This window comes from Rhinoraja longicauda, unplaced genomic scaffold, assembly GCF_053455715.1.
Source record: "Rhinoraja longicauda isolate Sanriku21f unplaced genomic scaffold, sRhiLon1.1 Scf000147, whole genome shotgun sequence".
In the NCBI taxonomy this organism is placed as follows: domain Eukaryota; kingdom Metazoa; phylum Chordata; class Chondrichthyes; order Rajiformes; family Arhynchobatidae; genus Rhinoraja; species Rhinoraja longicauda.
The window spans coordinates 41,545-54,000 of record NW_027601365.1 but is presented as its reverse complement, the minus strand read 5'-3'; the positions used below and the strand labels follow the sequence as shown (position 1 = coordinate 54,000).

Genomic DNA, 12,456 nt, shown 5'->3' with positions numbered 1-12,456 from the left:
TCTTCTCACCTCAGTTTTAAATGGCCTCCCCTTCATTCCTAGACTGTGGCCCCCGGTTCTGGACTCCCCCAACATTGGGAACATTTGTCCTCATCTAGCTTGTCCAGTCCTTTTATAATTTAATACATCTCTATAAGCTCCCCTCTCATCCTTCTAAACTCCAGAGAATACATGCCCAGTCTTTCCAATCTTTCCTCATACCACAGACCCACCATCCCGGGGATTAACCTCGTGAACCTACGCTGCAATGCCTCAATGGCAAGGATCTCCTTCCTCAAATTAGGAGACCAAAACTGCACACAATACTCCAAATGTGGTCTCACCAGGGCCCTATACAACTGCAGAAGGACCTCTTTACTCCTATACTCCAATCCTCTCGTTATGAAGGCCAACATGCAATTAACTTTCTTCACTGCCTGCTGTACCTGCACACTTACTTTCAGTGACTGGTGTACAAGGACACCCAGGTCTCGCTGCACTTCCCCTTTAACTAATCTGACACCATTGAGATAATAATCTGCCTCCTTGTTTTTGCCGCCACAGTGGATAACCTCACATTTATCTACATTATACTGCATCTGCCATGCATCTGCCCATTCACTCAACCTGTCCAAGTCACCCTGCAACCTCCTAACATCCTCTTCGATGTTCACACTGCCACCCAGCTTTGTGTCATCTGCACACTTGCTTCTAACATCCAAATCATTAATATATATTGTAAATAGTTGCGGCCCCAGCACCGAGCCTTGCGGCACCCCACTCGCCACTGCCTGCCATTCCATTAATTTACTGGATTATACTAGATTATTTTCTCCAGAACATCAGAGTATGCGGGAGACATGATAGAAGTATATACGTGGACAGCGTGGCACAGAACTTTTTTCTCCAGATGGAAACTCAAATACGAGAGGGCATAGCTCTAAAGTGAGAAGGGCACAGTTTAGAAGTAGATGTGTCGGGCAGGTTTTTATTTTTACAAAGGCTTGTGGGTGCCTGGAACATGCGGCCAGGGTGGTGATTCAGGAAGATACAATAGTGGCATTCAAGAGACACTTGGTTAGGCATATGAACATGTAGGGAATGAAGAGATATGAACTATGTGCATCAGAACAGTAGGTCTTGGCATCATGTTCAACAAGGACATTGTTGGCCGAAGATTCAAGATTCTAAATCGTAGTTCAGGCAGTTCCTGCGGAGGAAAATTGACAGACCACATTTCACATCACCGTGAAGAAGGATCCCACCCAAAATATCATCTGTGCATTTCCCTCCAGAGTCTGCCGGGCCTGCTAAGTTCCTCTGGCAATCTTTTTCTGCTCAATTTCTTCTAGGCTCTGCCTTACACAGGCCTAGTGTTTGTGTAGAAGGAACTGCAGGTGCTGGTTTAAACCAAAGATAGACACAAAATGCTGGAGTAGCTCAGTGGGACAGGCAGCATCTCTAGAGAGAAGGAATAGGTGACGTTTTGGATCAAGACTGAAGAATGGTCTCGACCCGAAACGTCACCCATTCTGTCTCTCCACAGATGCTGCCTGTCTCACTGAGTTACTCCAGCATTTTGTGTCTATCTTCAGCCTGTCGTTTATGTTCCTTCACACCTCCTGTCTTTTTTTCTGCAACTTAAAAAGTATATTTACAACTTTTCCCACTATCAATAAAAGTCAATTGAAACAACACGTTAACTGTTTACACTCTACCATTTGCGCTGTTTGATCTGCCAAGTATTTCCAACATTTTAGTCTTATCTTCAATTAACTTTCAGAATTGCTAGTTTTGCAATAGTTACAATGAAGTCACTGGACATTGCACGAGGTGTTGCTCTCCCCTGACACAGACTCAATGCTGAAATGTCCGTGTTTCAGCCCGTGTTTCAATGCAAACTAGAATTGTTGGTGAGGAAACATGCCAAACCATTGGTATTTAATCACATGGGGCTTCCACCCTGTTCCCATGTCCCACCATCGTTTAATTCTGACACTGTCCCGGTTCATTAATCAACGCTGAGAAATGTTGGGAGGCAGTTTCCTTGCAGAGGGCTGCATCCAGAATAACCACTTGGGCCAAGGACAGACAACTGGCAACTTGGGAGTCTGAACCCATCTGACCCAGCCTGCAGTAGCTGCCAGTAACTTTTTAGAAAAGTGATAACATTCTCAGTTAAAACATAGCTTGAAATTCATCCAGCAATGATAATTGAAAATATATCCATTCCGGCTTGAACGGAGAAACATGATGTTTGAATATATTGGAAAGCCTAGAATGACTGGAGTCTGAATACTTGCAGCAACTTACCAATGGGTTTGATGCAGGTTTTCCGTGCCTTATCACACTGGAAGCCCTTTGGACAACAGCGATCACCACAACATACAGCCTGTAATCAGATGGAATTGGGGGTCAGCTTCAGGAAAGAGTGCAATGGTTAAAAATTAAAACAATATTTCTTCCACTCAACCTGATAGACTGAAAAGTTAACAGATAATATCTAGTGGTGTCTGTTTCATGTACAAAGGATGCAATATTGCAGGCTGCATTAAAATTAAAATATATATTTAAAAATCAACTATTTACAGCATAGATAAAACTAAAGTTGTTAAAGTTAAACCAATACTACTGTTCTCATTTCACAGTCAACCGAAGCACCGATGGGCAGGTTGAGGCCGGTCATTTAAAAGTTATTGTACATTTGAACAGGTACATGAATAGGAAGAGTTTAGAGGAATATGTGTAAAATGCAGGCAAATGGAAAAGGCATAGATGAGATCGTTGCCAGCATTGACGGCTTGGTGTCCAAGGCATGTTTCTGTGCTGTATGACTGACAACCAAACAGGTGGAAAAGAGGCAAATCCAGAAATTATAGCAGCACTGCTCTTTTAAGGTGATCGTAATCTTAACTTATTTCCTTAATTCCTCAAACCTTACAATGGGCCTGGTTTGCAGAGGAAATTATTTTATAACGTGTACGCAATGATACGGAATGAGAATCTTGTGAAAGGTCTCCATTTGCCTGAACAAAGCACTTGGGAGGCATTTCAGCTTCTTTAGTTCGTGATCTCAGTCACGTCAGATGTTCTGACCAAACAAGAAGAGTTTCAGGCTCAGTGGTGGGGAAAGTGAAGTGCTGCTTGGCTTTCCTGTTCCTTTCTGAAGGCAAAGAATGACAAAGGCTTATTATACTGCAGTAATAGCGAGTGACAATCCAGGACTTGAAAGACCAATAATATCCATGTTAAAAAATATCCTTTGCATACTTAAAAGTCAAACCCTTCATCAGTAACAGTAGGTTAATGTGATAATCTGCATATATTATTTGTTCCTGAGCTTTTCTGAAGACCACTAATAACAAGGCGCAGAGTGCCATTGTATACATGACAACACAACTGGGTACAAAGAGCTGAATCTGCCTTTCATATATCTGAATTAGACTCTACTTGCTGTGCAATGAAGCGATATTTTGCAACATTTTTGATGTGCTTCCAATATATCTTTGGGAAGGGTGGGTGCAGTGGTTATTTTCAAACAAACGTGTACCAGTTGCATGAGCAAGTACACTCAATTATATCATAACCAGAAAACAATGCTTCTCAGTACAATTGGGAACATTAAGGGAATTCTCTCATCACTGGAGCTCCTGAACATTGACTGTCAGTCATTGACAGCTGAGTGTCTATCTGCTAAGTTCAACTTTAAGCTTCAATAATTGAAGATGTTATGATGAGCAGTCCAAGGCACATTTTTCAAGGAACTAGAGGAAAGGACAGCTAAATACCCAGACATAAACTACCAAACAGCCTCTTTGGCACACACGAAATGCTGGAGTAACTCAGCAGGTCAGGCAGCATCTCTGTAGAGAAGGAACGGGTGACATTTCGGGTCGAGACCCTTCTTCAGACTCTTTGGCAGTCAGGTGTTTGAAATACAAGATAGAGAAGCATAAAAACCAATGATTATGACCCTAATATATGGTTGGGCTAAATGGGTAATTTCTCAGCCAGATTTCCTATGACTTCCTGTCAATAGAGATGTTTTGACCAAGTCAAATGTGAGAACATCAGAAAAAACTCGGATATGCATTCTCCATTCTGTATCATTACAGAAAAGTAATTGTCCTGAACTAAGTGAATCTGCCAACAGTTGGTGAACATGTTCACTGGATGTAAAAGAGAGCAGTTTCAAAGCTCACTTTGCTGGGCAGTTTATTCAGCCTACGTTGGAGAGAAGAATGAGCTCCACCTTCAAAAACACAAAGGTTAGTGTTTTCCAGCATTTGCTGCATTAGCCAAGTCAATGACTATCAGAGCAAAATATACTAAACCCATAAAGGCTTTCATAGCACAAGTTTCTAATAGTATGCTAATACTTGATAACAAAGAATGTAAACCCAAACCTCAATTCAAAAGCACAATAATGCAAATAACACAGAATCAGGAGATGGAAACAAAATGTTTTAAATATTGTGGTTTGTTTCCACATGTTTCAGATCAAACACTTATATCAACCTGGAAAAGCTATTAAAGAAACATGTTCAATTGCAGAAATAGTGGGGACAGTGTGAACAAAATTAAAATTATGTGTGGGAGTACACAATTAATATTCCATTCCTGTCCCACTGACATCTCCCGACATTCCTCTTCTATTGTTTCAATCAACAACAACCGCCACTGACCCACATGAAGTCCCTCCTGCTCGCCGTACTATCTATCACAGCACTTCCGCCATTCACCCACATGAAGTCCCTCCTGCTCGCCGTACTATCTATCACAGCACTTCCTTGTGGTCCACTCTTCCTCTTCTCCCTTTCTCTGCCATTTCCCCATAATCTAATTCCTAACTTTTCCCCACAAGATACAATGAAAGGTCTTTGGCCCAGCACACCAATTCCCCACAGATAGTGGCTAACCTACAGATTTCTAGCATTTTGCTTTCACATAAAGAAGAAAAAAAAAACAAACACTCAGTGCCAATATATGTATGGAAAGTTAATTATGAATTATGGGTGCTGTACTAGTACTTATTTCAAAGAAAAACCATAAAAGGTAAGTTAATTCAGGACTTACATCTTTCATAGGACAGCAGCCCCAACCAAAGTCTGTCGAGGTACAACAGGTATATCCCTCAGAGCAAGACATGTTCCCACAAAGCTCGCTCTCAGCCGTACGCAGGTTTTCGACTCCAGAAACCAATGGCAATTCTTCATCTACTCCAGTCCTTCTGCATCTGGCCTTGACTAGATCACACTTGTATCCCTTTGGACAACAATGCTCCCAATCCTTGCAAATGGTTGCCTTAACAGAAAGGAAAAAAAATTAAAACCAGCATTTTATATAAAAAAACATCCGAGTAGATAAAAGGCTTTGAGTAAATTTATGAAGAAAATAATATTCCGAGGTTCTATAAAAGCATTTACTCATTTGAACACGTGTTCCATTACGTTTTATTTGCATTAAACTGGTGGCAGCAAATAGTGGTGCAAGAAGTTCAGTTAAAAAGCCACTGTGGTGTGCACAAGATAGTAATCATGAAGGAAGGACATTAAAACAAACAAATCTTACATCAGTGAGTGGGCAGCAACCATAGACTCCTTTAGAAGTCAGCATGCACGTGTACTCGGGCGGGCAGTCCGTATTATCCAGACACACATTTTCAGTCACTGCATTCGTTGTTCCTGCTTGCACAAATGGGGTTGTTTCTACTTCTTCCCACTGGAATTAGAGAGACAAGATCTCATTTCTCATTCATTTCAAAGTATTTTTGTTCATCATGGTCTATGGTTCTGGTTCTGAGCCAAGCATCTATTTGGCCACAAAATCTATTGTAAATCTTCAGCAACAAATATTGAATCCCCAAAATGTATTGTCTGATAACAGCTCAGGGGATACAAATTACCATACCAAGCACAATTTTCACATCAGATGATTGATTTCTCTGAAAAATAAAAATACTACAGTATTCCGACTAATCAGCCAACAAATGTAGATTGTAGATGGTGAAGATGGTTGTCAAACATTGCAGCAGGATCTTGATCAGTTGGGCAGTTCAACTGAGGAATGGTTGATGGATTTAAGAGAGAGAAATGAGACATGTTACATTTTGGGAAGACTAGCATGGACCTGACCTACACAGTGAATTGTAGGGCTCGGGGGAGTGTTGTAGAGCAGAGGATCTAGGAATGCAGGTATATAGCTCATTGAAAGCGACACCAGAGGCAGATAAGGTGGTCAAAAAGGCTTTCTGCACATTGGCCTTCATCAGAGTATTGACCATAGAAGTTTGGAGGTCATGTGGCAATTATATAAGATGTTGGTGAGGCCACATTTAGAGTATTGTGTTCAGTCCTAGGCTTCATGTTTTGGCAAAAAATGTTGTCAAGCTGGAAAGCGCACAGAGAAGATTTACAAGGGTGTTGCCAGGACTCGAGGGTTCAGTTCTAGGCTTCATGTTTTTGGGAAAATGTTGTCAAGCTGGAAAGCGTTCAGAGAACATTTACAAGGATGTTGCCAGGACTCGAGGGCCTGAGCTATAGGGAGAGATTGAGCAGGCTAGCTCTATTCCTTGGAGTGCAGGAGGATGAGGGGGTGATCTTAGAGTGGTGTACAAAATAATGAAAGGAATAGATCAGGTAGACACACAGTCTCTTGCCCAGAGTAGTGGAATCGAGGAACCAGAGGACATACATTTAAGGTGAGGGGGGGAAGATTTAATAAGAACCTGAGGGGTAACTTTTCACACAGAGAGTGGTGGATATATGGAACGAGCTGCCAGAGGAGGTATTTGAGGCAGGTAGTATCGCAATGTTTAAGAAACATTTGGACAGGTACATGAATAAGCCAAGATTAGTAGGATATGGGCCAAACACAGGTAGTGTAGGTACCAAAAACTAGTGTAGATGGCTCATGTTGGTCGGTGTGGGAATTAGGGCCGAAGGGCCTGTTTCCACACTGTATGACTCTATAAACAGTGACTAATGAACAGAATTGTTTTCGTGAGCAAGGATAACTGGATTCAATTCAGCTTTCAATACAATACCAGACTTACTGAGAAGCTGCTGAAACTGGGGCTTAACACTCCCCTGTGTGCCTGGATCCTGGACTTTCTCACCGCCAGGGCCCAAGTGGTCAAGATTGGAAGACATACTTCAAACCCCCTCACCCTGAACCCAGGGTTGCGTCCTTAGCCCCCTACTGTACTCCCTGTACACACATGACTGTGTGGCCAGGTTCAGCTCCAACCCCATCATCAAGTTTGCTGATGACACTGTGGTGGTGGGCCTGATCTCCGATAACGATGAGAAGGCCTACCGGGAGGAGGTGGCTGATCTGGCACTCTGGTGTCAGGACCACAGCCTCCTCTTGAATGTCAAAAAAACTAAGGAGCTGATTGTGGACTTTAGAAGGGCTCAAGGTCCGAGGACATGCACGCCCCTGGAGTTAAATGGGACTACTGTGGATAGGGTGAGCAGCTTTAAATACCTGGGAGTCCACATCACAGAGGATCTGACATGGACAACACACATTGCCGCACTGGTGAGTAAGGCAAGGCAGTGCCTTTACCACCTCAATTGAGGAAATTCAGAGTCTCTCTGAGGATCCTTCAGTGCTTCTAATCTGGGGCTGTAGAAAGCATCTTGTCCGGGAACATCACAATCTGGTTTGGGAACAGCTCTGCCCAGGACAGGAAGGCTCTGTGGAGAGTAGTGCATTCGGCTGAACGCACTATGGGAACTACACTTGCCCCCCCTGCAGGACCTATACATCAGGAGGTGCAGATCCAGAGCCAGCAACATTATGGGGAACCCCTACCACCCCAGCAACGGACTGTTCCAGCTGCTACGGTCAGGCAAACGCTTCCGCTGTCACGCTGTGAAAACAGAGAGGATGAGACGGAGTTTCTTCCCACAGGCAATCAGGACTGTTAACTCTCATATCACCAGGAACTAATTTAATTTACTGAATTAATTTATTTTTTGTGTTAAAATGTTTTTTTCTATTCTGTTTTGTAGTTTAGCACAATCCGCAGGCGTTGCCACTTTCATTTCACTGCACATCTTGTATATGTATGTGACAAATAAACTTGACTTGACTTGACTTGGCTTGTTCGGGCCATTGATAAACTACCGAGATTAGGAAACTAAATGCTAGGACCAAAAAAATGCTCAGAATGTCGTCAGCCAAGCTTATTCCTTGCATTACAAATAAACCACATGAGAAGACTGTCATGGCTTGTCAAACAATGGCAGGATGTAAACTAGGTCTGCATAAAAACTAGCTCACATCACATTCTCTGTCAGAAAATTGTGAAGCGGATATACCTGGAGAAATAAAATTATTAATAAAGTACAAGTCCTCAAGCCATTTCAAAATATCTAGAACACTGAAAAATCGAAAAATTGAAATGAAAGGATTTTTAAAAACATACTTGACCAAAATATTAAAAGTGTAAATTTGGCTTAAAATTACTCAATATACTTCTAAACAAAATTACTGAAATTTCTATTGCTTAATTTACAGCATAGAATGTAATGTTGATTTACCAGGGTAGTGCCAGTGCTGATTGCTGGGACCTTCTCCACCCAGGGTACGGTAGTCACACTAATGCAAGCTGAATGCTTGGTATCACAGGTGGTATTTTCAGGACAGCAGTGGATCATATCAGAACAGCAAACTGCCTGCAACAGAGAAATATGCAATCATGAATGGAAAATATAAAACCTTGTGCTTTGTACAGACAGTCTTAACAGTAAGCGATTCAATCCATATTAAATGTTGACTATAAAATTACACCTGGGATTTTTATACCTGCATGAATACAGAGTCTATATTTCAAATAATAATCACCCCAAACTAAACTCATGTAGTCTCCCTGCACTTCAATTAGCTGAAGTAGATTTGCAGTCCATTTCCAACCTCTCCCTGCAGCTAATCATCCTGCTAAGCCTCCCCTGCACCCTTTCCTAAGCCTCCACATCCTTCTTGTTTTGGGGCGACCAGAACTGCATGCAATACTCAAAAACAGCCTAATCAAAGTCCTACACCTCATGATTTCCTGACTCTTATACTCAATGCCTTGACTAACGAAGGTATGCAAATTATATGCCTTCTTTATCACAATCGACTTGTGTTGCCACTTTCAGGGAGTTATGGACCTAGACTCTGATCCCCATGTATTAATGCTGTTAAGGGTTCTTACTTAATCGTTTATTTTCCCTATTACATTCGGTCACACAAAGTGCAATACTTCACATTTGCTCTGATTAAACTCCATTAGCCATTTCTCTGCCTATTTCTATAACTAATCTGCAGTATATGCCACTGTATAATTTGACAGCCTTCATAGTCCACAATTCCAGCAATCTTAGTGTCATCTGCAAACTTACTAACCAATTTAGCTAAGGTAATGTCAGAGTTATTTATATATATCAGAAATAGAGGTCCCAGCAAAGATCCCTATGGAACATCACTGATCACAGACCTCCAGCCAGAATGTCATCCTTCCACCACAATCTTCTGTCTTCTATCAGTAAGCCAATAATGAATCCATACCACCAAGTCACTGTTAAACCTCTGCACCTGAATCTTTTGGATCAGGCTACCATGGAGGACTATCAAATGCAGACAACATCCACAATCCTACCATCATCAATCACCTTCATCACCTCTTAAAAAAAAACTCAAAGAAGTTAGTGAGACACAACCTGCCATGTACAAAGCTATGCTAACTGTCCCCAATTAACATATTCTCTTCCATATGGGAGTAAATCCTATCCCAAACAACCCTCTCCAATAATTTGCATACCACCAAGGTCCTATAATTTCCTATAATTTCCTGGATTCCTATAATTTCCTGGATTCTCTCCCCTTAACAAATGAATAACATTTGCTACTCTCCTGCTCAGAGCTTTGTAACCTGGGATAGATCCCATAAGGTCCCTCCACATTGTATTCACCTCGTGCTTCTCAATCTCAAACTACCCTTGCATATTAGTGTACTCCACATTGATCTCACTGTCCTCCATGTCCTTCGCCTTGGTAAAAACAGCTGCAAAGTACATTTAGTACTCCGTCTATGTCCTCTGACTCCAAGCACAAATTCCCTCCTTTATCCTTGAGTGGTCCGTTCTTGTCCTGTTTACCTTCGTTTTTAATGTTATGTATAAAAAACCATGGGATTTTCTTTAATCCGACTTACCAAAGCCATTTTGTGGCCCCTATTAATCACCTGAATCTTTCCTCCTTGCTTTATATTCCTCAAAGACTGTCTGATTTTTTTTTTTTTAACTTGTTTATGCTTTCTCTTTTGACCAAATTTACGACCTCTTTGGTTCTCCAATTTTCCATTTCTTTGACATCCTGATCCCTCTCCTTACTGGAACTTGTCAGTCTTGATCAATTGCCCTTTAAACAACTCCCCATGTCAGATATGGACTTGCCCAATAACAACTACCCCCAATGTATCCTCCTGCCCAATAACATTGCAATTTGCCTTACTCCAATTCAGTACTTTCCCATAATCCAGTCTTGTTCCTATTCATAACAATCTTAAAAATTATGGAATTGTGGTCACTGTTCCCAAAATGCTCTTCCACTGAAACATCAGTTACCTGGCCAAGCTTGTTCCCGCAACACAAGTCTGAAGAAGGGTCTCGATCCGAAACAGGTCTGAAGGGTCTCCACCCGAAACGTCACCCATTCATTCTCTCCGGAGATGCTGCCTGTCCCGCTGAGTTACTCCAGCATTTTGTGTCTCCCACAACACAAGGTGTTCCCTTCTCAGGATTATCCACATACTGTTTCAAGAAACCTCTTGGACACACCTAACAAATTCTGCCCTATCCAAGCCTTTGGAACTGAGCAAGACCCAGTGGACATTGAGGAAGTTAGGTCACCCATTAAGACAACCCTGTTCCTTTGGTATCTTTCAGTAATCCCTCTACATATCTGTACCTCCATTTCCCACTTGCTATTGGGTAGCCTATAGTACAATCCCATTTGAGTGCTTGCACTTTTCTTATTTTTGAGCTCGATCCATTATCGTCTCAGCAGATAAACCCTCCACCATGTCCTCTGAGTGTACCATGATATTCTCCATGATTAGTAAAGCAACTCCTCCATTTCTTTTCCCTCCCTCTCTATCACATCTGAAACATCAAAACCCTGGGACATTGAGCTGTCAGTTGCATCTCTCTTTCCAGAATGGCCACATCAGCCCTAAGCACTGATCCACGCTTTAATCTGTTTTTCCCCCGCAGAATACTCCTTAAATTATATAAAATATAATTCAAATATGATTCATTAACAATCAAGTGGTGGCAGATGTAGCATTTTGAGTTGAGTTTAAGTTTATTGTCACGCATACAGTGAAAAGCTTTTGCTGCATGCTAAGTCAGCGGAAAGACAATACATGATTACAATCGAGCTATCTACAGTGTGCAGATATATGATAAAGGGGAATAACACAAATAATGTTTTCTTTCTGGGTCCTTGGTTTTGAGGAACAAAGCCTCTTCTGGCAGAAAAAAAAGCAATGAACTAAAACAGTGCCTTCATGTGCCAGACCAAAAAGGGTTTAAGCTTCAATTGTGCTTACTGAAGCTTTTCAAAGTTGATTTAACTTTGTTATTAGATAGTAGGGAGAGATAGTAAGGGATAAAAATATCCATAAGCTATGTCTCTGGTGGCAGAGTAACAATCAGTGAATGCTAAATTCATCTTTAGAAACAAGTTCTGATCCCAGTTCTCATAAGTGATGACACACCAATTGGCAAGACATGCCTGGAAAAGACATTTTGCAACTCTATCACATCCACTTTTAACAAATATTTGAAAAATACCCATGAACAAAGGGGGAAAGAACACCCTTATTTGTAGATTTGGGAACTAAAAACAATTTAGAAAGGTACATGGCAGGAAATGACATTTGAAAGACGTACATTTCAGTTATTTAAGTATCCTAATTGTTAGGTCACTTTCTGGTTGGAGGCAAACACTGATCTGAAAACTGCAGACTACAAATTGTTGACAAGGTCAATTTACTGCAAGCTTTACGAATGAGCAAAAAGGATGCGGGTTGGATTGCAACCCGCATGTTTTACACTTCGATATACAAATTATTCTTAAAACTGACTCTTGGGTAAAGAAAAAGACGAGTGGAATGAAAGCAAATATGTAAACTCAAGATGAATGCACTGGCATTATTAAGTTTATTCACATTAAGGAAAGCTAAAATAGGCAAGCAAAAGTTATCTGGGTTTTGGAAACAAATATATAAAGCCCAGGAGTGAAAATCTCAAATTTCTCAGCTAAGGCTATTTTGTGATTAAATATTACTGTGGAAAATGTCAGACAAAAGGTGGAATTTCTTCCCTCAGAACCAATTAACTATTGAGTAGAGTTGAGATTAACAAATGATCTAGCATCAATTACTCTTTGAACCATTCCAAAATTCTGCCAGTTTCTTTAGAG

General features: G+C 41.2%; 1 protein-coding gene across 1 annotated transcript in view; it reads right to left on the bottom strand.

Annotated features, from left to right (window-relative positions):
• The window catches only part of LOC144590170 (progranulin-like), a 60,696-nt gene that overhangs the window by 21,692 nt on the left and 26,548 nt on the right, over positions 1-12,456 (bottom strand). Inside the window, exons 3-6 of the mRNA XM_078394988.1 lie at positions 8,529-8,663; positions 5,551-5,700; positions 5,056-5,283; positions 2,293-2,371 (exon numbers count right to left, since the gene is read on the bottom strand). Of these exons, the coding sequence (XP_078251114.1) occupies positions 2,293-2,371; positions 5,056-5,283; positions 5,551-5,700; positions 8,529-8,663 (592 nt within the window). The remainder of the gene's footprint in view (positions 1-2,292; positions 2,372-5,055; positions 5,284-5,550; positions 5,701-8,528; positions 8,664-12,456) is intronic.